This window comes from Pholcus phalangioides, unplaced genomic scaffold, assembly GCF_987345545.1.
Source record: "Pholcus phalangioides strain wild (caught in Gottingen) unplaced genomic scaffold, Ppha-v1.0 ptg000039l_1, whole genome shotgun sequence".
NCBI lineage: Eukaryota > Metazoa > Arthropoda > Arachnida > Araneae > Pholcidae > Pholcus > Pholcus phalangioides.
The window spans coordinates 13,313,468-13,340,301 of NW_028301625.1; the positions used below are offsets into that span (position 1 = coordinate 13,313,468).

A 26,834-nucleotide genomic window follows, 5' to 3' on the forward strand; every position below is an offset into this window, starting at 1 on the left:
ATTATTAAGAGTTTTTGTGAAAGTCTAGTTATCTTATATGGTTGAATTGGCTAATTCAAACTTTTTGCTGGGCAATTAGCTTTGAATTAACCAAGTTCGACTGTATATCACTATTGCTGGTGCTTTATTTTGTTTGTTGAGTGTGGTGAACCTCAAAACATTCCCCAAATGAAGAGCAAAATATCACACACTACTAAACACTTTCACACCTTTTGATCTCACTAAAGCAGACATCTTTCTGTGACTTTTTTTTATTACCTGCGGAAAGAATGTGCCTTAGAGAAAGAGCCCATGTTTTTGCTTTCATTTGCAGGGGAGTGGTGGTAGTTGAAAATTTACTCATTGAATTGGTCACTAGAATTTTCTTCAGACTATCTCATCTTCAGGAAAACCATTGTTACATTCATTGACCAAAAATATTTTGTTAGGCTTCTCTTTCCTTTTTTTCATCACTACAATGTCTTACTACTGCCATAATAGCTACCGAAAGCACTTCATTTCAGAAAAATAAGAGTAACATCCATGAAATAGAATTTGAACTACAATCTTACTGCTACATTTGAAAAGTTCCCAGACTTATTTTATTATGGAAGAATGAATACAGATAGGACCTGTTTATTTGGTGTTTTCTTTAAAGTAACTACCCTGTGCAATTATGCATTTTTGTCATTGTTCATACAAAAATATAAATGCGGATTACAAGCATTTTTTGTCACATCCTTCAGTGTCTTCATCGCTGCACTTCTTTGGAACCTGAGAATCATCACTCTTCAAGCAAATTCTTTGTTTGAGGAAAAAGAAAAAATTCACATGGTGGCAAGATCGGGGGAATAAACTGGCTGTGAAAGTATCAGAATGTGATGTTTTGGCAGGTAATCTGACACTTCGACAGACCCGTGAGTCCTTAAATGTCTGCACAATTCTGTGAGAAGTAAGAGACCAGATCTTCGAAAGGCTAAATTGTTAGTGCTCACTCACAATAATGCGCCAGCTCACGGGTCGTTCCTGGTGTCAGACTCCTGGTCAAAACATCACATTACAATATTTTGACAACCAGCTTATTCCTCTTGATCCTGCCCCATGTGACTTTTTCCTTGGATAGAGAGTTTGATCAAGGGGCAACGATCATCAGGTTCCGAAAAAAGTGCAGCGACAAAGGCACTAGAAGATGTGACAAAAAAAAAAGCTTGCAAATCTACATTTGCATCTTTGTATGAATAATAGTACAAATTCATAACTGTGCAGGGCAGCACTTCGGAGGAAATACCAAAGAAACAGATTCTATGTCTATTCATTCTTCTGTAATACAGTAAAGTCTTGGAATTTTTTGAACATAATACAGTGAAACGTGTACAAAATGGAATGTCAACAGACTGAAATATTCCATTTTAGACAAATTTCCGTTTTATAAAGGTGCAAATAAAAGCACTAATCATTGAACAGACTATATTTTGATTCCGTTTAAGACAGGTTTCCGTCTCATACAGTGTCCATCTTAGACAAGTTCCACTGTAGTTAATATATAACTACAAACATACATTGCAACTTCAGCTTGATTTATATGAAAAAAATTCTGTGACCTTAGATTGCCAAATGATGTGGATAGCTATTTCACTAGGTGGATTGCCTGAAAATTCCAGTTGACCTCCCCTAGCCATTTTAGTTAACTGCTCAGCTATGAATTCATCATTACATTCATGGCTATTCAAAAATTTTAAAATATCATACGCTGCACACGAGATTCCATGTGGATGTTTTTTCTTTTTTTTCTCTCCATCCAGCTGTGAAAAAAATCTGAAATGAAAGTTGAACTTAATGGTTAAATAATAAATAATCAAGCTTCCTGTGAATCAGTTTAAAACGTCCATTCCTGGCATAAACAGAGATGTATATAGTTGTTCACAACTATGCATGAAGCTGTAGGTCCTTGTCTACACATATAAAATAGCAAACTGTAAGACAAATAGGCTATGCATATAAATTTTCAGAAACATATACCTTTGACTGAGGGAATAGGCAACACCAAATGTCTAGAAAAAGATGGAGGACTAGACACATCACTGATATCTATAAATCCACATATTGTGATATCTGTAGACATTTCAGCATGTACTACTTCGAAGTCATTTATTTTATCATACGCTTCTGGTGGAGGAGACAAAGAAATGTTTGAACTTAAGTGCCCACAACTGAGAGAGCCATGAAAAGGCTTATAATATGTTTCACTTAATCTTTGAAACATACCAATCACACTTTTGTAACTTAATGGCATCTCTGGAAGGAATAGTTCCCCACCACCATTGTTAAGATCTATAAGTTTTTGATACATTGATATTGAGCTCTGTATGTTAGGTGCTGCTGGGTCATTAATGCATAATACATGAAGCTTGCATGGAAATGGAAATGGCAATGGAAATGATGAGCGATCACTTTCTTTGACATTTGAGTTACTAGCTGAACTTGTAGCTTTTTCAGCTTTTAGATGATCAAAATCTGCTTCAATGCCACCATCAGTAATCAATAATACCTGTAAAGAAAAGAGAATTTAAAATATAATATAGTTCAGGGCTTGACACAAATATCAAGCACCAGGTCACCAATGGCTGGAGCGAGATTGGCGCAGTGGTAAGATGCTCGTCTACCACCATTAAGGTTACTGCCAGGTGCAGGGTTGGCAGGTTTTTTATGCATGGCAGTTTTTGATGGTTCAAAAACTGTCAAAAACCTTAAGCACTGCTTTTCAATATAAAAATTCTCATTGAAAATACACACATTCATTGCATGTAATGCTATGAAGTCACTATGTTATACAAAGAATAAATACTTTATACGATCGTAAAAAAAATAATTTCCTGCTCTCTACAGAATTATTTTGGACACAATATATATGTGTATTTTCTCCTATAAAATACACAATTTGAATAGTGCATGATATAAAAGCTGAAGAAAAAACTATAAAACAATTTTATATTCTTTATTTATTTATACAATATTGTTGGCCCTGGGGCCTATACAAGAGGATGCGATTGAAAATGACAAAGACATTGTTTGATATTGGACAAAAAAATGGTGATAGTGGGAGATTCAACAACAGAGCTTGGGAGTTTGTTTCATTCACCAATGGTATGAGGACAGAAGTTGTATTTAAAGCAGTCAGTGGAAGAAAAAATAGGTTTTGATTTAAGGGAATGGTCGAGTCTTCTAGAGATGTAGGATGGTTTGGCTAAGATACCAGAACTATCTATGTTGAAATGACCATGATAAATTTTATAAAATAATGTTAATCGAGAAATGAGACGAAAAGTAGAGAGAGGGAGGAGATGAAGTTTGTTTTTAAGTTCGGACACGGAAACGAAGAATGACCAGCAGTCATGAACAAATCGGGCGGATTTATTTTGGATTGATTCGAGTTTGTCTATATTACTGGAGGTGTAGGGGTCCCAAATTTCAGCGGCATAGGAAAGGACGGGGAAGATATAAGTTTGGTAACAGAGAAGTCTGATATCCCGAGTGGAGTGTTTAAGATTGCAGTGGAGGAAGAAAAGTTTATTAAGACACTTCTGGTAAACATGGTCAATGTGTTTGTTCCAACATAGGTCAGCTGAAATTATGACACCAAGGTATTTGATATGAGAAACTTGGGATAACGTTAAATTATTGATGGAGTAGGGGTATTCTAGAGGAAGTAATTTACAGGTAACTTTCATGTGAACTGTTTTTGAGATATTGATTGGCATTTGCCATAAGGAACACCAGTCAGCGATGGAGGCCAGGTTATGTTGGAGAAGTCTTGATCAGATTGATGGTGAATGATACGGTAAATGACACAGTTATCAGCAAATAATCTAGTGGTGCAGTTGAGGGATTGTGGAAGGTCATTGATGTAAATAAAAAAAGTAACAGGGAGAGAACTGATCCTTGAGGTGTCCCAGACTTTGCGTGGGCGGATGGGGAGTTATGATCATTAAAATAGACAAACTGTTTACAATGTTTTAGGAAAGCCTCCACCCAATTAAGTAATTGTACATTAAGGCATGAGAGTTTGAGGAGAAGTTTATCATGGGGAACTTTATCAAAGGCTTTGGAGAAATCTAGGAAAAAGATATCAGTTTGTAGGTTTTTATCAATGGCTCCTGAGAGGTCGTGGATGAAGAGGGCCAGTTGGGAGGTAGTAGAGAGAGATTGTCTGAAGCCGTGTTGGTTGGGGGAAAAAAAGCTGATGAAGTCCAAGTGGGTAGGGATTTCTTTCGCTACAATATATTTGAAGATTTTACAGCAGGAGGAGGTGATAGCTATTGGCCTGAAGTTAAGGGGATTGGAAAGTGGACCCGATTTGTGGATAGGAATAATTTTATTTATTTTCCAGTCATTCGGGAGGATGGCAGTATTTAGTGAAACATTGAATAGGATTAAAAGATAGTCGGCAACCTCATCAGCACAGAATTTAAGAATAGAATTTGGGATGTCGTTGGGGCCAACAGAATAGGGTTTTCGGTTTTTTCAATAATTTAAGGATAACTTGTTTGGAGAAGGATATTGGGGGAATTTTATCTGTAGATAGAATCAAAAAAAGAGTATTGGGGAGGAGAGGGGGTCTATTGAGAAAATCGAGCAGAACGCTAAATTGAATTCGGCAGCCATCTCTGAAGGAGATTATGTATATTTATTTGAACTTCTGAGAGAAGTGGGACCAGCAGATTTAGGTCTAAGGTAACTCCAGAATTTTGTTAGATTAGTTTTTAAGTAATGGGGTAGAGAATGAGAGAGGTATCTGGACTTTTGGGCGGAAATGAGGTTTCGGGTGGAGGCTGAAATTATGGATTTGAGTGAATTGGATTTTCTGGTTTTGTATTTGAATGCGATACGGCGGATTTTTCTCTTTAGATGAATATTGTCTCTGGTGATCCACGAATTAGAAAAATACTTAGAAGAAATTTTTTTAATTGAAACTGTAGCTAGGCATTTGTCTATAATACATTTAAAAGAAGTCCAGAGGATATGGATAGAAAATCATTGAAGTGAGAGCGAAGAATATTTTTCATAAGTGGATAATTTGCCTTGTTAAAATTACGTTTAGGGGCGAGTTTGTAGGATGGGATAGAGTGGAGGAGTGAAAAGTTAATGACTGGGATTTTATGGTCTGAGCAACCTTCAAAGACGGAAGTAGAAATGATTGAAATTCTGTTGGAGGTAGTGATAAGATCTAAGGTAGAGCTGGAGTAAAAGGTGGTTCTTGTGGGTTCTAAAATAGATTAGACCAAGTTAAATTTAAAGAAGATATTTAAAACTTTGTTATTAATTCTGCGATTGCCGGACAGGGATTCCATATTTTTCCAGTCAATACCAGGTAGATTCCAGTCTCCGGAGATAATAGAATGTGTATTGGAGAACTTTTCAAGGATAACTTCTAGTTGTTCAAAAAGGTGGAAATCAGGAGAGGGAGGGAAATAGACTGAAAAGATGGCAACTGATTGGGTTGAAGCCATTCAGCTCTAACAATTTCGAGGTCAGAATCTCCGAATAGAATTTCCGTGAAAGGGATAGAATTTTTGAAAATGAGTAGGACCCCCCCCCCCCAGAGAGTTTGTCTTTTTGAAAAGCATTGTATGCAGGTGGTAAAATTTCAGAATTAGAGATTGAATTATTTAACCATGATTCTGTAACTCCCAGAAAATGGGGATTGTGGATGAGTAGGAATGATTCAAAAATCTATTTTATTTTTCAGGCTTCAAGTGCTAATGGTTCCCAATTGAAAGGTATTTTTTAATTTGGAGGTGGTGTGGATGGGGGGTTGCTCGAGGGGAGTAGCCTAAAGGGGGCACCGGAGAGATATGGGAGGAGAGAGAGGGAAGGAAGGGTTCGAAGAAGCGTGAACAGGGAAGATGAGGCGAATGTCATTAATGTTGGGATCCCAGACATATTTGGTGTTATTGATGAGTGCAAAATTGCGAATAAGTTTGACTTTAATGCCTTCATCACAGAATTTTTGACTGGCTCTCCAAATTTGACCACAAAGTTTGCGTGTATTGAAGGAGAAATCTTCTGAGATAGGTATGTTGCTGTTTTTGAGTGTGAAGGCATTTTTTAAGATCGCACTTTTGCGTTTAAATTTGTTGAATTTTATAATGGATAGTCTGCATCCGTGGGTCCTTTTGGAACCTATTCTGTGAAAGCAGTCAATCTCACTTGGTAAAATATTTATGTCTAGGTGATCGGAATAGCATTGAATAATTTTGGATTCAAGGGTGGAGGGGGATTCATAGTCAGATTCTTCAGGAATGTTTCGGAAAATCAAGTTGTCCCGGCGGAAACGGTCCTCAAGATCGATATCTTTATTGGTAAGGGAAGATGGGAGTTCAGAGAGATTTGAGGAGCGGTCATAGACTTGGTTTTGAAGTTCCTCAATGGGAGAAAGTTTCTCCTCAACTGCACTAAGATGTGAAGTTGAGGAGAGTTTTCAACTCAACATGATTCTTGACCTTCTAAAATTTCAACTGCTTGTGCATTGATATAAACCATCAGCTGTACTCTTTTCATAATAGATAGGTGTATAAAAAATTCTTCTACGTCATATATGTAATATTGATTTCTATTATTATTCAACTATCTAGATCAGAGTTTCTTAACTTTTCCGAACCCAAGGACCAATAAAATGTCTGAAACAATTCGACATACCACTTGCGTCCCGTATTACATGTGGGGGACATTTCTGTATTTTTAGTTCTGAAATTTTTTTTTATACATTTGTTGTTTTTTGTCAATGATGTTTATTTAAATTTATAATGTTCATTAAAATCGTCAATAAACAGTGTTTTTATATGTTATGATAATTTTGAGTATAAATACAAATATTAATCTCACATTTTTAAGTTGAACTGTTTTCCCTAAATTTTTCAGCAATTTTAACCAGAGGCAGGGGGGGGGACTAGGTATGGATCCAGGCCAATGTGTTGGGAAGGGCAAATTGTATAAGTTTGTTGGATCGTCCTGTATTTTACAGGACAAATTTTCTTATGATTTGGCTCTTGGGAAGGGGTGATTGTTCTTCCCTCAACCTCTAGATCCATGTCTGAGCAAAGGCAGACATTTTCAGCTGTGAATGGAGCAGAGGCAGGCATCTCCAGCTGACTAATGAAACCGAGGCAGGTGGATCCAGGGCGATGTTTTGGAAAAGTGACTTATTGTGTAGATGCACTGGATCATCCCATATTTTACAGGACAAATTTTTCCTATATTATTCAGCTCTTGAGAGGCGTGATTGCCCCCTCTGGATCTGCACTTGTTGGTGTTACACTGAGGGAAAAAATTACTAAGGATGTTTTTCTTGGGAAAATTATGTCTCCCAAAACCGGGGTCTCCTTTGGCTGGGTGACTAAATTTTGTTCTGATTTGTCAAGTCCAGTGTAAAATTTTATTTTACAAACCTGTGTTGGAACTCCAGCACCCCATTCTTCCATCACCACTGTTGAAGCACCATCTAAAGCTTTTATTATTGATGTTCTATCATAGATCTCAAGGTGCAACAAAGCTGATTTCACACTTTCAAAATCTCTGGTAAACTGCACTATCACTTCCCACAATGAGGAAAAAACTATCTACAAAAATGAAAAAAAAAATAGGTATAAAAAATTATCAAAAAATAATTTCTGAACAATTATGTATCTATTCATCTATGAGTGTACTATAAATCGAAAATAATTACCAGTGACACAAACTCAAGTTTGCAATGAACAGCCATGTAGTCTATCAAAGTTGTCAATCCATGGCTTGCCAAAGTTCGTACCTCATACGTTTCTCCACTTTCAGTCATTTGTCTTGGTTGGCACATTGATAAAGATACATCTAGTAATATGACAGTAGGCATTCTGGTGCTGCTGATTTAAAGGCTCTAGGTGGATAAATATATTATTGTATAAAAAATCATTGATACACTGATATAGTAATCATTAGGGCTTGGATTTTTATGACCTAAAGATGAAATGTCATTGCTGATAGGTTAAAAAACCTGAATTTATAATCTTTTAACCAATCATCAACGACGTTTCATTTTTCATAAAATTTTGAGCCCTACTAATCATCTTAAAATGCTATGATATAATTGTTATCTCAAAATACTGCAATACAAAAAAGTTTAGAATTAACACAATGGGATCATATAATGGGATAAAACACAACTACAATAATACCTCAGTTTTCATTGACTTCGGTTATTGTCGGTTTTCATCTATTTTTTCCCGCAAAAAATTTTTCTTGGTTTCTGTTGATTGCCTCAGATTTCATTGATGTGCCCACTTGGCCTCACTACTAATTTTCGTTCTCCTGCTTGATGTAGAGTTGTTTCGAGTTGTGTGAACATCACTTTGCGCGTCTATAGCCAAACAATTCCATGGGAGCAAAGAAAGTTTCCAGAGTCAGCAGCCCTTCAAAGAAGGCCAAGAACATGATCGAGTTGAAGAAGGAAATCATTCAAAAATACGAGAGTGGCATTATGATTGCTGTAATCGGCCGCATGTATGGGATGTCGCCATCCATGATAAATTCCATTGTGGCAAAAAAGGAAGCAATAAAGGAGGCTAATGAAAGGTGTGAATGTGCTAATAAAACAAAGATTGCAAGCAATTGAAGATGCAGAACAGTTATTAAGTTGGATCAATCAAAAACTGTTAGCTAACGATTTTGTTTCAGAGGCCATCATCTGTGAAAAGCCCAGACTGTTTGCCGATCTCATTAAGAAAATGCCTCAGACGAGTGCTAGTGTACTTACTGATTTTAAGGCCAGAAGATCACTGGCATACAAAGTGTTACTAGGCATAGCACAGGTGCAAGTTTGAAAAAGTCTGGGGCTTAAAAATTTGTGTTCGAATTCAAGTGAACTCAGATAGTGCCCTAGGAAGTGACCCTAGATAGTGCCTTGACACCTAAGGTCCTTATGGAGGGGGATTCTCCCTTCCAAACAATAATATCTGCACCTCTCTTTCCCCCTTCTCGTCATCTTCCATACACCTAGAAGTCTTCAAAAAGATCTAAAAATGTAAATTCCATGTTAAATGTTCACTTATTCTTTACATCCGTCTTTTATGTTAATTTTATATGAAAATTTTTATTGTTTTTAGTATCACACTATATTTATTCTCTATAAAATGTATTTTTTGTTTAGTTTTGGATCGTCTGAAACGAATTAATTAGATTTACTTCGATTTATATGGAAATAATTATGTTTGTTTTCATACATTTAAAATTTTGGCGATTGCTTTTGGCCGGATTATCAACGAGAACTGAGGTATCACTTGTATGCTTTTATAAAAAAAATAAAAGCATACACATATTATATCTTTTAACAGGAAAACGGAGGGGGAGGGGTAGGAAATTAATCATGGCCACATTTTTCATTCATGTGGCTCCCCTTGCGTAGGTAGTCGGAATCAAAGCGAAGTGGAGTTGCTCCAGACGAACTTAAACAGGATTGCAGCATGGGCACATAAATGGAGCATGACATTTAGCGTTGATAAGTGCATGGTCGCTCATTTTGGTTTGAACAATCCACGGTTCTCTTACGAGTTGAATGGTCCCTATCCCGAACGCAAGTAGGGTCACAGATTTGAAAATTCTCGTTGACAAGTGGCTTAGGTTTTCTGAACATTGTTCAGCAGTGGTCAGAAAAGCTATTAGAATGCTTGGTCTCATTTCAAAAAGGTCTCTTCGCGTTCTCCTAAAGTCACTCTTCCGCTTTTTCGAGGCTTAGTTCGTCCGGGACTAGAGTATGCTGTAAGGTTTTGGAGACCATACCTACAGAGGGACATAGACTTGGTTGAAGGGGTGCAGAGAAGAGCTACGCGTGTCCTTATTGGCACATGGGGATTGAGTTATGAAGAGACACTTCATTTTTTGAATATGTTTACATTGGATAAACACAGGTGTCGAGGAGATATGATCGAAGTGTTCAAAATTTTCAACGGGATGGATAGGATGGACCATGAACTTTTAGTACACTGCCAGTGGCACCACAGTGGTAGTCAGCTGAAGTTGGTTTTCTGTGGTTTCCAATTTCAAGGCGTGAATGTGAGCCGATCTCCCCGTTAAAAAGTCTCGCCACAGAGAGCAACAGTTGCAACCTACATTACAAACATTCAATCATTACACTTTACTCACAATTTGAAGTATAGATGGCAGCACTGAAATATCAAACACAACACTAGCTACACACTCAGACTGTTAGGTGCACTCACTTTGTCCCAGATTCTGCCACGAAGCTGGGCTGGAAGAGATCTCGGCAACGGGATAAGTCCGGTGGCAGAGCCCCTGGCATTCATTCAGTACACTGCAAGTTGATTGCTTTTACAAGGGGACACCAGTATCGACTGGTAAGGTACAATGCGAGGTTATGGTGTAGCAGGGAGTTTTTCTCTAATAGGGGTGTTAATAAATGGAATAGGTTACCCCAGGAGGTAGTAAATTGTAACACAATTGACACGTTTAAAAAGAAATACGATAAACATGTTGTGGGTAAATCTAGAAGCTATCCATACTTAGAATAAGACAACCATAATATTTTTTATGGGGGGGGGGGCATTGTATAATATTTTATCATATGTAAATTGCTTATAATTTGTGATTGTGTTTTTAATTAGATTGCTGTATTTTTGAAATGTATGAACTCCATATTTGTTTTGGGCATCTTTTTCTTTCTTCATTATGCTTCTCCGGATGTCTTGCCTCAGAGCAGAGTTATCTGTATACAGCTGGTGCTTCACTGATTAGTCACTGACATTTGCCACTTATATGTAAAATACTTCCTTCATTTCGGAGAGAATAGGTGAATACATACTCAATCGTTATAATAGGACTACTAGAGTTTTTTACCACACATCATAAATAGCGGGTCCAATGGTCGAAGGTGGTTTTCTTATTGCCCGGAAATTCCCAATCACTAACAATTATTCCCCTTTGAAGTTGTACAGCTTGGTCACTGGCAAGAAGCACAGATGTTTTTCTAGACTCAAAGGAATTCTACAGAGAACTAGTTTTCTCATGGCATTATTGTCTTCAGGACATTTTCTGTGGTGCCGATAATGGCAAACAGTGAACACACAAACAAGGTCATCTGGTTGTCAACAGCGAGTCCTGAAGCAGTAGGATATGGACAGAAAGAGGAACAGAGAGTATGGAAAGACAATTTTTTTCCCGCTGTATTGTTCGGGTTTCATAACAACGGATACTCAAAATTGTGAAAAGGAAAAAAAATACTAGTTTTGATGGGGGGGGGGGGCAGAGACTCATGTTTTCCTTCCTTGGGGGCTTCGCAACAAAATGAATGATTTTCAGTATGATAGGGAAAGAGGGGTCCTCCAAATGCCTATAATTTAATGTTGCGGCTAGAAGCCTTTGTTCTGGAACTACAGAAAGATTTTTAATCTTTCCCCTTGTATGATTTTTAGATTGAAAAACTTGAATATGACCCATAATGGTGAAATAAACCAATTAATTATTCATGGAAAAGCCTTTGAGAAATGAAAAGGTAATGAATATATTCTCATGGCCTTTCAGTACGATTGATGTCACGGCCTGTATTGAAAAACACTAACTTATACAGTAAAACCACTATTTTAAGACTAAATAATTTCCCTTTGTAAAATAAAAATATGCATTCCTAACCCCTTATCAACGGTTGAATTTTTTTGTCCTGATGGTGTCTGGAAAAGAGGTCTTACTGTATATCAGTTAAATATCTTCATTACTAATATAAAATATAATTATAATCCATCCTATCCATTCCGTTGAAAACTTTGAACACCGATCATATCCCAAACACAGTCAACACTCTTCAGAAGGCTTAACCTTATCATGCACTCTGATCAGGACCTCTAGGACTCTTATCACGAATCACATGCATATATAACAGCACAGGGTACAGAGTCAATTATGGGAAATGTCCCAATAATTCCTATAAATAACAGAACAATTTCTCCAAATCTAGCAGTTCTTCAATCAAGAGCATACAATGTGGAAGTACAGACTTTGCTGGAGCGTTTAACGACTATTTTTAAGAAAATAAAATTATCAATTTTTTCTTCTAAAACTAGGGTATAGAACTGTTCATGTTTCGTTACTTTTCAGGAGTAAATAAACATAGTGTTTAAAAAAAGATGGTAGAATGCATTGAAATAATCTATTTTTTGTCTCAAAATTACTTGGTGGAAAATAGGACACAAAGGTGCCAAAGTTCCCATGAGGTAGGATAAAGCCAAAGAAATGAATCAAATTTTATTTTTGACCATGTATTTTGCGGGCGCAGGCAGATGTGTCAAAGGATCAACTAAGTGTGAGTAAAATTTGTAAGGTGACCTTAGGTACCATATTTTGCTACTATACAGAAAACCATTGTTTTCCATATTATTTGGGCTCATCATACAATTACATTAGCAAATGAATGGAGCATGATGTTTAGCGTTGACAAGTGCATGGTCGCTCATTTTGGTTCGAACCCACAGTTCTCTGGCAAAGTTGAATGGTGTCCCTATCCCGAACGCAAATAGGGTCACAGATTTGGGAATTCTCATTGACGAGTGGCTTAGGTTTTCTGAACATTGTTCAGCAGTGGTCAAAAAGTGAATAGAATGCTTGGTTTCATTTTCAAAAAAAAGTCTCTTCGCATTCTCTCCTAAAGTCATTCTTCCGCTTTTCCGAGGCTTAGTTTGTTCTGGACTGGACTGGAGTAGGAATCTATGTTATAAGATTTTGGAGAACATACCTACAGAGGGCATAGACTTGATTGAAGGGGGTGCAGAGAAGAGAGGTCCAAAGAGGTGGATGAACGCAGGTGTCGTGGAGATATGATAGAAATGTTCAAAATTTTCAACGGGATAGATAGAATGGACCATGAATTATTATTACGCCATCAATCGACTGCTTTTACAAGGGGACACCAGTACCCATTAGTAAGGAAAAATTCTAGGTTATGGTGTCTCAGGGAATTTTTATCTAATAGGGTTGTTAATAAATGTAATACCTTACCACCCCCTTCCCAGGGATAGCAAATTCTAACACAATCGACACGTTTGAAAAGAAATACAACACATGTTGGGGTAAATCGAGAAGCTATCCATACTTTGAAAATAAGACAACCATAAATATTTTTCATGGGCATTGCATATTTTATCTATATAGTTTTTATGATTGCATTTGTAATTGGATTGCTGTAGTTTTTAAATATAATGACATCCATATATGTTATGGGCATCTTTTTCTCAGCCACTACCTTAGGCATTTTGCCTGTTGTGGTTTCGTATTTGTATAAATCATACATACATCACTGAATATCTAAAAAACTGAGCTTGGTAGCAAATTTATTCTTTCAGATTTCAATTTTCTACACCAATGGATTGGGAACAGATATTTCTATGAAAGAAAAAATTTCCATGTAGAAAATGTAATCCGAGGCCACCTCGGTCCCATCCACCTCTGATTATCCACTTTACTCATGGCCCCCACATGTGGGGGGGGGGCTGACAGGGCTCTAGACCTGGGACAATTTTCATTTTTTATTTTTCACGCTAAAAATTAACTATAGAAGGGGCCCATGTAAAGTTTGAACAGGGGGTTCTGCTACAGGATGTGGGGGCCATGACTACTGCACATAACTTTGCAAATTCCTAATGACATGGTTATCAGTGAAATTAAAAATGATTTAAGACATTTAAAGTACAAATTGCAATAAAAATATAAAAATAAATTCAACGCACAACTCAAGTATCGTTAAATATTTATCTCCCTTTGCGGCTTTCGTGTAGGATCAACAGACCATGGCTCCCGCCATTAAACTGTTTACACAGAAGTGAACAGTGTTGCCAGATGGTTGTAAAAAATGTTCGTCACAATTCACGACGACCATATTATCAGAGGACTTTCCTGTTCTTTTCGCATCTTTGGCAGTCCGAAATTTTAGTAAAAACAAATCCCATTTGTTTATCGTCCTTAGGAGTATAAAGGTAGATTCGCATCTACAGGCACTCACCGTGCATACACGGCAAATATTCTTCAACATAAAACTAATGAACGTATATATCGTATCGTGGTTGTGCAGGTATATTGAAATATAGTCGAATCCCGTTTTAACAAACACCGTTATAACAAAAAAATCTCGTTTTAGCGAACACTTTTCTGGTCTCCTAGATAAATTTACATAGGAGCATCGCTAAAACCTGGAATTCCTTTATAACGAAGTGATTTCTCTGGTTTCTTGGAGTTTGTTATAACGGGATTCGACTATATATATTGAATTCTAGAAAACGCAGAGAATCAAGTTGAGATTTATATTAGAGAGGAAAAACACCACGTTCGATTTGATGGAAACACAAACAAAGAATGTAAATAAACGATGTGTTGCCATCTACAAGAATACAAAAGTATATCGCGGTTAACACGGTTAGCATTAATTGAATATACAGTCAACCATGGAGGTATTATTTCATGGAGCAATGAATGAATGCGGATTACAACATCCTTTTTCTGTATTATCTAGTGGAGAGATGGATACGCGGCAGAGATCAAATAATTTCCTGGCATTTAAGCCGGGTTTTCCTAGGAGCAGGTTTCTACAGCGTGAACAGCGTGAAATCGCTGATTGGTAAAAAAAAAACCTGAATTTCCGGTTTTTAACCAATCAGCATTTTCACGCTGCACACGGCGCAAAAGTTCTACTCCTACACTCCTCCGGCATAAACATTGCAAGTGCCTAATGCTTTTCTATGAGAATTTTCCGAACTTCGGAGGCCTCTCTTGAATTTCAAATGCCAAATGATGCTGCAGATATTTAGACTATATTAAAACAAGATCTCATTTGAAAATTTTTCGTACCTGATGCAATTTAGCTGGAGAAAAAACGGTTTCCTCAAAGCACTATATGTGTGTACAAGAATGGATAATATAGTATTGTGGTTTCTTCTTCGAATGAGTATTTCATGCTCTGGAATTGTATTATACTTAACTACAGATAGGACCGTATACACAGCATCATGCTACTCCCGGAAAAGTGATGCTCTGAGGTCTTCTCTAGGGCCTAACTTTGATATGTGGCCCTCGGGAAAAGCAGAAATTTTGTTGCCCCTGCGATTAGGGTCAAATATGTTTCGTTATTAAGAAGACACCAACAAATAAGGCAAATACACGAAAATCCTAATGCATTTCGACACCAATGGGTGTTGTCTTTAGAGGAAAAATATTTAACCACTAGTCACGCTGACCCAGGTCAGTAGCCAGAAATTTCGTTCGGGAGGGGGACCACTTTCATTTCGGAGGGGGGGACCAAAGTGATAGACTAATAGATTTGACCATCTTTTCCGGTCATTTTCTCACATTTTGGGGGGGGGGGGCAACTGATACTACCAGGTATGTTGCTCGGGAAGAGAGACACTCGTTTTTACCACTTCTTTCAATTTTCTCAAGTGGGAATCGGATGGATCTTTCTTTAATTCCTTATAAGGACCACTCGAAATATGTGATGTCATTAACTCCGAATATTGCTCTTTGGGCATTATCATAATTTGTCCCCCTTTATCTGCTCTAGAAATTATGATATTATTGTCATTTTGTAGTTGTTTGATGCTCGCGAAGACTCGGGTTCGAACCCCACCGTCGCCATAGTGGTGGTCGGCTGAAGTTGGTTTTCTGTGGTTTCCAACTTCGAGGCACGAATGCGAGCCGATCTCCCTGTTAAAATGTCTTGCCACGGAGAGAGCAACAGGCCTACAACAATACAATTATTCAATCATCACACTTCACCCATAGTTAGAAAAAAAAATGATGGCAGATGACAGAGCACTACACATAATAAGCATTACACAGAAACAAACTTCACGTCAGGTTCACTACACACACATTCCAACATGTACCAATTCGTTAGATGTTCCACAGAGGGATATGGACGAGGTGCATGTCTGGTTCAGTAGTTGTTTGATGCTTCAACGTTCGTCCGGTGAATAGCCTACTGAGAACTTTTTTTTGTTCTTTAGCTCATTATCCTCCAAAATGTTGGATGTGAGATGTCTCAGGGTGTCTTTTTATTCAGGTAGAATCTTAAAGCGTGAAACTACTTCTCCATAGGAGCAATCAAATGGGTTGGATTTAGGTTTGTCGCAGAAATTAATTCCACTAATGCTTTAGTTTTCATTCTTGTCAATTGGTTGCCAGTTAAATTAACTACTTTAGCTTTATTAACTGATGGGGGTGCAGGCAAGGAAACACTATTAGATTTTAATTTAGAAAATTTCTTGTTGAGGGTGTCCGGATGACGTTTGGACTCTTTCACAGTAAGCCAGTATGAATTTTGCTCTAAGCTAGGGCAGAATGGTGAAGCACGGTGAAAGCCCTCGCGTTGAGCTGATTCTAAATGAGACAAATACAAGCGTTCCTCGACGAAGGCTAGTGTACTCCTGAGATCTTGTATGAGGCAACGAAGTATAATACGGTTACTGCGACTAAGGCCTTTGTTTACATGCGGTGTCCTCTCTAACGTGATAATGCGCAAAGAGCAATACTCGGAGTTAATGACATCACATATTTAGATTGGTCTTTATAAAGAATTAAAGAAAGATCCATTCGATTCCCACTCGAGAAAATTGAAAGAAGTGGTAAAAACGAGTGTCTCTTTTCCCGAGCATGCAAAATAAGAGCGTAATTTCATCAAATGCCATTTCGTCACGTCTCTACGGCTTACCCAAAGTGCACAAACCAACACTATCCCTCCGTCCCGTAGTCTCTAACATTGGTACAGCTTCATACAAGCTAGCTGGATTCCTTGTTCCGATTCTCTCTCCACTCACTAAATCAAATAATAATGTAGTTAGAAATTCGTCGAGCTTCGCTCAAATAATATGTACAATTGAACATATTTTGTCCCTACAAAAAAAAAATTTATCAGGATTGATATCTGATTATAACACTCCATCAAACGAACTCTTCCATCATCTCCAGATCCTACCTCTACGTTATTTATATTTTTATAGATTAGTAATGATAATCAAGAAGAATCAATTCACTTTACCCTCAAACTCATCCCGCACATCTGCTCGCCTTAATTCCACTTATTCACTACCTTTAGTGCTTAACTCAAAAACATTTCACAATTTCCTCATTCCGAAATTTTATAATACCCTTCCCATTGAGATTAAAGAGGCAACTACGCTCTCGAGTTTAAAAAAAAATCTTAAGTTCAATCTTTTTCAAATTATACAAATACAAATACAACGCCACAACAGACAAAATGCCCAACGAGGTGGCTGAGAAAAAGATGTCCATAGCAGATATGGATGTCATATATTTCAAAAATACAGCAACCCAATTAAAAATGCAATGAAAAACAATATATATACATGATAAAATATTATACAATGCTCATAAAGAATACTTGGTTGTCTAATTCTAACTATGGATAGCTTCTCAATTTACCCCAACATGTTTATCGTATTTCTTTTTAAACGTGTCAATTGTGTTATAATTTACTATCTCCAGGGGTAAGATTTTCGATTTATTAACAACCCTATTAGAGAAAAATTCCCTGAGACACCATAACCTCGCATTTTACCTTACCAGTCGATACTGGTGTCCCCTTGTAAAAGCAGTCGATTGATGGCGTAATAATAATTCATGGTCCATCCTATGTATCCCGTTGAAAATTTTGAACATTTCAATCATATCTCCCAGACACCTGCGTTCATCCACCTCTCTGGACCTCTTTTCTCAGCACCCCTTCAACCAAGTCTATGCCCTCTGTAGGTATGGTCTCCAAAATTATATACTCCAGTCCAGGACGAATTAAGCCTCGGAAAAGCGGAAGAATGACTTTATGAGAACGTGAAGAAATCTTTTTGAAAATGAAACCAAGCATTCTATTCACTTTCTTGACCACCGCTAAAAATGTTCAGAAAACCTAAGCTGCTTGTCAATGAGAATTCCCAAATCGGTGACCCTAGTCGCATCCGGGATAGTGACACCATTCAACTTGCCAGAGAACCGTGGGTTGTTCGAACTAAAATGAGCGACCATGCACTTGTCAACGCTAAACGTCATGCTTCATTCATTGGCCCATGCTGCAATCCTGTTTGAGTTCGTCTGGAGCAACTCCATATCGCTTTGATTCCCGACTACCCCCATTAGCTTCACGTCATCTGCGAATTTGCTAGCAATCCCATCGATACCCTGATCGAGTTTATCGATAAAAAGTAAAAAAAGTATGGAGCCAAGGACACGTCTTTGATGGACTCCACTTGTGACGCCTGTTCAATTAGAGAATTCCCCGTTCACCATAACTCGTTGTGACCTATCTCTTAACAACGATTCTGCCCCAATCCCAATCTCGTTTAAACACTTCAAGAGTTTACCATGTTGGACCCGAATGTTTTCTAGAAATCAAGGCGAACAATATCTACATTTTTGCCCTTACCGAAAGCTTTAGTCACGTGATCATAGAGGCAAAGGAAGTTAGTTAAAAATGAAATCCCCTTCCTGAACCTACATGTTGATTAACCGACAATACATTATTCTCCTCTATCCACTTGATGAATTGCCTTTGGATAATAATGTCCAAAATTTTCGAGAGGGAGCTCGTCAAACTTACTGGACAATAATTGAACGGAGCTTCTATACTACCCTTTTTAAATATCAGACCGACATTAGCAAGCTTACAATCCCTTGGAATGATATCCTCAGCAACACTACTCCTGTAAATCTGCGACTGGCCCCTACAATTCATTAGCACATTCCCTAAGGTCCCTGGGATAGATATCATCTGGTCTTGGTGCTTTGCTTGCACATACATTTTTTAGAAGATTTAGGACGTCCACGTCTTCCACTTGAATATCGTTGAGGATTTTATCATCCCACGCAACACTCGTACATTGAATAGCATTTTCTCTATTAAAAACCGACGGGAAAAGTCATTGAAAGCACTACACATGCCTTCATTGCTCTCTACCCTAGACCGTCCTATCGAGAGGGGGGGGCAGCTGTCCCCTTACACCCATTATTGTCATACCTGAAAAATGATTTTGGATCAGAGCCAATGTTATCTGCCAACCTAGATTCAACTTCCTTTTTACTATCCCTTATCACTTTCTTCAACACCCTTCTTTTACCAATAAACAATGACAGGTCACCTGGTCCACTTTTATACTCTCTGTTTTCGTTTCCAGATAAAGGTTACGCTCGATATCCGTGAACCATAGAGGGCGCGATGTACAAACACGCTTTTTTCCAACAAAGGATATGATGTCGAGCAAAACTGAGAACAGGTTTGTACTAAATTCTTCCCATTGAGTTCCCACTTCGACTGATTCCAACTGGTCTTTGAACACTGCCGCTAACCATTTTCTCAAAACATCAAAGTCAGTTCTCTGAAAACAAAGAACCTGCTTTTTGTTCTCAACCTTACTCGAAGAAAAGCTACAGAAAAAATTAACGACACGATGATCACTGGAAGAAAACTCGTCCCCCACCGAAACATGTTCAACAAGATCCTCGGAACTAGTGAGAACTGAATCCAAAATAATAGTACCCCTAGTGGCTTCTGATACATACTGATACAAATTCTCTTTCATATTGATCTCTAGCTGAAAGATTCTCCCAATCTATTCCCGGGTAATTGAAATCCCCTAGTATTACAAACCCTCTTACGCTTACACATGTAGGAAATTTCATCATGAAGTTTTGTGATGTAGTTTGGATCCCTTTTCGGTGGATTGTAACAAACCCTAACAATAAGTTTATGACGGCTTTTGTTTTCTAGCTCAACCCATATAGTTTCAATATCACTTTTCTGCACGTTATATTCTTTATACTTCAAACAAGATTTAACCTATATCGAGACCCCATCCCTTTCCTATCCGATCTATTTCTTAAAAAAGTATCGTATCCTTAGATATGTAAGAAAGATTCATCCCCATTGTTTACCCAAGATACTGTAATGGCTATAAGATCCAGGCCCTCCACTGCTATCATAGTTTCTGAAAAATCTTTCTTATTACCCAAGCTCCTGGCATTCATTAGCACACATTTTAATTTGCCTTGTGAGTTAGTGTCAATCGAGAAGGCATCTAAATCAGAGGTGGGCGATTCCCCATCCATACTGTTATTATTAACAATAAGTAGTCCGCATGCCCATCTACGTGGTCTGGGAGAAAAAATCCTGACCCCAAGCCTATTGTAAACCTCCCACAGCAAAAGAACCATCCCCCTAACAAAAACAGGCATTTCAATTTGAACTAAACTATTTTTGGATGCACATTCCTCTAATACCAGAAGAACAATGGGGTTTCAATGATAGATTAGACAGGATAATCAGCTGAAAATTTTTAGGATATGTCAGATTTCTTTGATGGGATTTTCTGAAGCAGTGTGCGTTTAGCACTCAGACGAGGATTCCTTAATCAACAACCAAAGGATCCAAGTACGAGTCACAATACAGTGTATTTCGATTTTAGTTTATGCTTTGTTCTAAAACAGGAGTAGCCAACATGTCCCATGCTATGCAGATAACACAAAAAATGTTACGCTATGTAGACTTTTTAAATAATTAGAATGCATTTTAAACTAGCCACATGCCAAACAAAATTACATCATATTCTTGTTATTGGCCTGTTCAGTGCCGTCTTAATTCATGGGCCCACCCGGTCACAGCCCGGGGGCCTCAAGCGAATAGGGCCTCACAAAAATGACAGCTAATTGAAATTTTCGAGAATTTTCCTGGTAGGGTCTCAGAAAAATCATTTGGCCCATGACGCTCTTAAGACGTCCCTGCCCCTGTTATAAAGCACATCATACAGAACCCTAAGTGACCATTTTTTGGACATCCAAGGTTCCCGCGAACTACTTTTCATAAACCACTGAAGAAAGGGGAAAAATTCGATTTTAATTGAAATATCTGAATGAAAATTAAAAAAATTTTTAAAGGGAAAACCAAAAACGATGAATGATATGAATACTTTATACAAAGTCGAAGGCAATAAATTTTTAGAAGTAAACAAATAAAACTAATTGGCTTGTAATAGAAATAGATTTTATTTACATACTTTATACAGTATTCATAATATGGCAGTGGTATGTATAGAATAGGAATATGTTTTTTGAAAATTGCTGGAATTTGATACAATGTCAAATTGAGGCTTGAGGAGAAAACACTAACAAGTGATTTGTGTTTCACTTTCTTTCCTATTAGGCTTTCAACACTAGCTCATTATTCGCAAACTGCATCTGAACCACATCAATCTACAGTATAAGAGGTATTTTGAGGTATTTGTATTCCTTTTTAGCCAATCTGGAAACCTGAAAGAAGGAGATTATTTCGTTAAAAGCACATATGATATAATAATAAGGATAAATAAAATTTGTCAGACTGCATTTTCCTTTCGCTAAAAGAAACGTTTTTTGAACACGTCAATCAAGTTGTCTTTTTTGATTTTGTTTTTTTAAGCACAAATGAAAAAGCTCTGAAATGATTATTGAACAGAAAATGCTTATGAGTGATTTTGATCATTACCAAGTTTTAGTCAAGATTTGTGAAAAATATTACAAACAGGAAAAAAAAGGAATTGAAGGAATAAAATAATTTCATATTTTAAGAGAGAATGATTTGCTAATATCATGATCTAAAATCGATTTACATAATCTAATCATCATCTAAGAAATGCAATTTGGTAACAAAATCAAGTAATGACATTTTTTCTTTTCTGAAAAAGGAATTGTATGTTTTTTGAAATGGATTATTTGCTAATTAAAATACACATATTATTAAGTATCATTTCAACTTCGGAATTTTTTGCAATTATAGTACTTACCTTCTTTAATAAACATCCGTCTTTTATAAATGATAGGGGCTTAAATAAAATGACTATAAGTATAGATTTATATTCATACCTTTTTGTTGCCTTTTGGAATGTTTGCTGACATCAAAAACCAAGACAAATAAATTAAATAAGAAAATAATATATCTCATATCCAGTACTTACAATATACCAAAATAAAAATTCACTTTATTTACATTTTAATGAAAATTTCCTTCACGCTTTTCTTTATATGTTCAAATATGACTTTTAAGATATTTCTGAATTTAATTTGAAGGCATCTCTCTCGCTCTAGATGCAAATTATTCAACACACATGCGCACACACTGCAACGAGCCTATTTATAACTTCGGAAAATTAAAAAAAAGTTGCGTTTTACCTTGTGGAAATATATCAGGTAATTAGTATCCTGGTTTGATGTATTTAACAGGTACATGATGAGGAGCAGGCACCGAATGAACTGCTGGTCTCACGAGGCGCTTGTCTTGGAGGATGATCGGAGCAGCACCATAGCCGATCCCATTAAAACCGTGAGGCAAAAGAGGACCAGTTGCATGAAAGTGAGGTAAAAATGCTGGTTTGGCAGCTAGAGGCAGAATAGCTGGTGCAAGCACTGGCTGTGGCAAGGAATGGACATCGAGCAGTTTGTCCTCGTGGATGATATCTTGCCTCAGATCATGCAGATATCGGTGCCCGTTATCAACGATGATGGGTTGAGTTAAAAATGCTTTTGATGGAGCATAACGTACTGGGAGCGGTACATCCAAAACTGGTCCGTGTCTATAATCCGAAGGACCTAAAAAGAAAAGAAAAAAGATTTTATCAGCGGATAAATGAAATTCATTTTTTGAATAACTTCCTTTAACATGAAACAGAGCTGTATTCTAAGCATTAAATAAACTTTTTTGATCTACGAAGCCTGAGCGTAATCAGTCTTGTTCTCATAACTAAACGGTTCTTTACCCTTTTATTTTCAAATATCAAGCACATATATTTGAATAAAAACACATAAAAATACAGCATAATTTAATTGAATTTACTTCTTACGGTCTTTTAGGTCTTGCTCTGCAAAAAAGAGTGAATGTGAAAAACGGAAATTTCGTATGGAAGATATACAACTCGTCTTACTTGCATTTTACTTCGAATACGTGACAAGCATATTCAATTTGGTTTGAGGTATAATCTATACAGTTTTCATCCTGCCTGTTATTTTTTCTGAAGCGAGTGATTCGGAATCGTTCTTGTATATCTACCGTTCTCTTAACTTCATGCTTTAATATAATATTGTTAATAAAATCATACCATGAGCATCCTGAAATCTTCCTTTTCCGTATTCGAGGTCGCGGAGTTCATGAACCTTAAGGAGCTTTGAATGAGCTTTGCCTACGTGGTTGAAAGCTTTAAGCGCTCCTGGGGGTATCTGTTGAATTGTTTTCGTGATGAGAAGAGGTCTGTTGGTATGAAGAATAATTGGTTCATCTTCCGCCAGTGGAGATCCTTTTGCGGACCCATAACCAGGACCTTCAGCATGTCCTTTTGGCCCATAGTTGGTCGCATGGGCACAAACAAAGCAAGAAACAGCAACTGCAGCCAATACCTGAAAAAAAAACTCATTATCATGTATGGATTCAGTTTTCATTAGTCGTTGAAAAGAATGTGTATAAATCCATAAGTCCTCGTTAACTAATATTACCAATTTCTCTTTAGCTTAACCCTTTCAGACCCAGAGGCGCACGTGTGATTTTAGTAGTATGAGAACAAACGGGGGTGGGGCTATTTTTTTCTTGCTGTAGATATTATTTTTGAATCTCAGGGAGTTCTCAGCCCTGACTTAAAAGATAAAACACCCGTAACCATTGACGTCAGGTCTGAACTTTCAAGATAAAAAAAAAAAAAAAGAGTATGTATAGGGAGAAAAAAAAAAGCAATCCCCTTCCTCCGTTTGTGCGTATAGGGTCTGAAATGGTTAAGGCTTTGTTTACGTGTAGTTGATGAGTTGATGATTAAAAACTAAAAACTGAAGACTGAAGGATTTAAACCGTTTGACGATTGCAAAGTATCGTTTGACAAGCATCAAAGTTGTATGTGTAACTACATGTTCACTATAAGACTATTCACTGCAAAAAGTAAAACGATTATATGCCATTATAGTCTCTAGGTTTAAAGGTTTCGATGCAATTTCAGTGACCATCAGTTTGGTCTGAAACAATTGAATAGACTGACCAAATCTTTGGAAACGGGAGTCAAAGATCTCTTAAGGTTCCGGGAATTTTCGGTTTGTGTGCAAAAAATCTGCAAAATAACTTACCAAAAACTTTGCCATCTTGGATTGTTATTCCTTAGAAATTTGAACAAAAAGCTAGAAAATCCAAAGTTCTGCTGTTGGATGATTCGGCCAATGTTTAAACTTCTCTTTTTATAAGAAATCATAAACTAGGTCGGCGAAATTCGTCGCGGAAAGAGCAGTTAGAGTTGAAAGGGTACATTTTTTTTATCCATGATGGTGATAGACTTGCCGGTGAATTTTCATACGTAACTGGAGCAAACCAGATCACGTAGTTAGAGAGGGCGGGGGCATCACACCCTCTAGGCCTTAAGTCCCGTAGGTTAGAGAGAGCTCAGCCACGAACGTGCGATACACGTTAGTAGCTTATTTTTACATGGATACCTAGGGCGTTCATCAGAGAAGGACATTTGTCACTGACACGTCTAGTAAGGAAAACACTATTCTTTGTATCAAGGTGTCCAGGCTTGATTTACCGCATTTCTGCAATACAAATAGAACATATGCACACGGTTTCGCGGAAGATGCGAAGATATTCCGTGGGGTTTTTACATTTCACCAAATCCACCGAATCAGATTGCAATGTTTCCTCCTTCCTCTTCAAATTCAAGGCATGATGAATAGGTGGATTAAAGATGCATCATGATACTCTTTTAGTATGAATACTAAATCTTCCGTATTTTTTTATAGCCAAAGATAAATTTCGTATTCTAAGAATTCTCTTCCATTTCATCAAAACAAATAATTTTCAACTTCACATTGAAGCTTTCAGTTTAGCTACGTGAATATGTCGTTCTTTGCGTAACCAATTATGATTGGAATTTTATATCTCAATAGGATTTTGTAATTTGTACAGGGTGCATAGACAACAGGACGTATGGTATTTCACTGGTGAACCGTTGATTCTGGAGCACAGGCATCTTCAACCCGTTGCTCGCGAGCACCACAGTGTTCTCTGAAGTACCCAAAGTGCTCGATGCTTGTGTCAGATTTTGGGCTTGCGAGCACTTGATCAACACTCGAATTAAACACCTGGTACAAATTTCATTCAAGGATTGAAATTACCCTGATTTCATGCATTTGTATGCTTAACTTGCCGTAAGGCAGCGGTTCTCAACCGGTGCTCCGCGGAGCCCTTGTGGCTCCGTGTGCACTTCCAAGGGGCTCCGCGGCCACTCGAGGATAATAAAATAAATCAGTAAATTTAATGAACAAACAAAAAGAAGAGGCATAGGCCTTTCCGAAATATAAATAATATACTAAAAAGGGCTCCTCGAGTCAGAAAAGGTTGAGAATCGCTGCCGTAAGGGTACTCTTCTTTTGATGATGGATACAGACAGTGCTCGCGACTGGGAAAAGGTTGAAGACCTCTGTCCTAGAGGCATACGTCCAATTAGAAAAAGTATACAAATAATGTGTAGTACTCAGGTATGTCATTCATGTTGGGATAATGTTGTATAGTTATTAAAATAAAAATGTTAGCTTTTTATACGAATACCCTGTGTTTAAGAACCCAATTACAAAGTTGTTGCCCTGTCTCCCCTGAAGTAAAAAAAAATCCACGTTTCTAAGCACAATATTCACTGAGGTATTTGAATTCGAAAAAAGGAGGATAGTTGGGAAAAAAACATCGTTAAATGCGGATGAAACGGTTTACCCGTATTTAACTGTTTTCTTACTAACTTTCCTCCGTTTTTCGAATTCAAATATTTCAGTGAATATTGCACTTACAAACGTGGAATTTCCTTTGTTGGCATCAGCAGAGACAGGGCAACAACTTTGTAATTGAGTTTTTAAGCGCAGGGTGTTCGTATAAAAAGTTAACATTTTTATTTCAATAACTATACAAAAAACTTTTTGCAACATGAATGACATATCTGAGGATTACGATTTATTTTTATACGTTTTCTGTATGCCTCTAGGATCAACGGTTCGCCAGTAAAATACCATATGTTCGGTTAGCTATGAACCCTGCATACCTCAGGAAATCACAAGAACTTAAAAACGTAAATAAAATCTATATCAATAACTGAAAAAACGAATTAATGCCAACCATTGGACACAATTCAGTATGATAAACTGGGTCAGGGTTAATCAGGGTTAATAAGTCAGGGGTTTTCAATGCATTTCCCCGCGGGCCACTTGTGGCCCTTGAAGATTTTTGCGGTGGCCGCCAACCAAAAGGCTTATATAGTAACAGAATTTACAGTAATGCTGGAAAAAAAACCTCAACGAAAAAAAAAATTCCTGAATTGATGAAAGAAATAATTTCAAAATTACTTTTAGAAAACCTTTCAGAACAAATGAGAGAAGTAATTTCGTAATTGTTGAGAAATAGTTTCATAATTATTGAAAGAAACAATTTCAGCATTGGTGGGAAAAAAGTGTGTATTCCGCAGTTCATAAAAAAATTCACACTTAATGAAAAATATTTCAAAACATTGAAAAAATTATTTTCAGAATGAATGTGTGAAAAATATTTTATGAAAAAATAATCTTAGAATTTTGATAGGAATTCGTATTTAATGGGAAAAAAATGTATGTTCGGATTAATGAAAAATCACATTTAATGAAAAGTAATTTCAGAATTAATGAAGAAATAATTAATTAGAGTTAATGAAGAAATAATTCCGTAATTAATGAAGAAATAATTAATTAGAGTTAATGAAGAAATAATTCCGTAATTAATGAAGAAATAATTAATTAGAGTTAATGAAGAA

At 37.1% G+C, this 26,834-nt stretch overlaps 2 protein-coding genes across 4 annotated transcripts in view; both read right to left on the reverse strand.

Annotated features, from left to right (window-relative positions):
- The window catches only part of IntS14 (integrator complex subunit 14), a 50,291-nt gene extending 35,913 nt beyond the window's left edge, over window positions 1-14,378 (reverse strand). The window contains exons 1-4 of one of the 3 annotated variants that reach the window (XM_089253981.1): window positions 13,740-14,378; window positions 7,703-7,888; window positions 7,425-7,595; window positions 1,999-2,527 (exon numbers count right to left, since the gene is read on the reverse strand). In XM_089253981.1, the coding sequence (XP_089110107.1) occupies window positions 1,999-2,527; window positions 7,425-7,595; window positions 7,703-7,864 (862 nt within the window). In that variant the 5' untranslated portion in view covers window positions 7,865-7,888; window positions 13,740-14,378. The remainder of the gene's footprint in view (window positions 1-1,998; window positions 2,528-7,424; window positions 7,596-7,702; window positions 7,889-13,739) is intronic. The other 2 variants (XM_089253982.1, XM_089253983.1) reach the window with 2 other exon arrangements.
- Window positions 14,379-21,024: 6,646 nt separating this feature from the next.
- LOC149065604 (uncharacterized) lies at window positions 21,025-24,226 on the reverse strand. The gene is made up of 4 exons (XM_089253658.1): window positions 24,139-24,226; window positions 23,133-23,427; window positions 22,210-22,626; window positions 21,025-21,312 (listed from the first exon to the last, which is right to left on the reverse strand). Exons 1-3 carry the CDS (start codon window positions 24,151-24,153, stop codon window positions 22,232-22,234), a joined length of 705 nt encoding a protein of 234 aa, XP_089109784.1. The 5' UTR covers window positions 24,154-24,226; the 3' UTR covers window positions 21,025-21,312; window positions 22,210-22,231.
- Between the last annotated feature and the right edge of the window lie 2,608 nt (window positions 24,227-26,834).

Excerpts from the sequence above, each read along its gene's own strand:
- LOC149065604 (XM_089253658.1), bottom strand. Across the intron at positions 22,627-23,132 it reads AAGATTTCAGGATGCTCATG|GTCCTTCGGATTATAGACAC; the intron begins GTATGATTTTAT and ends TTTTCTTTTTAG.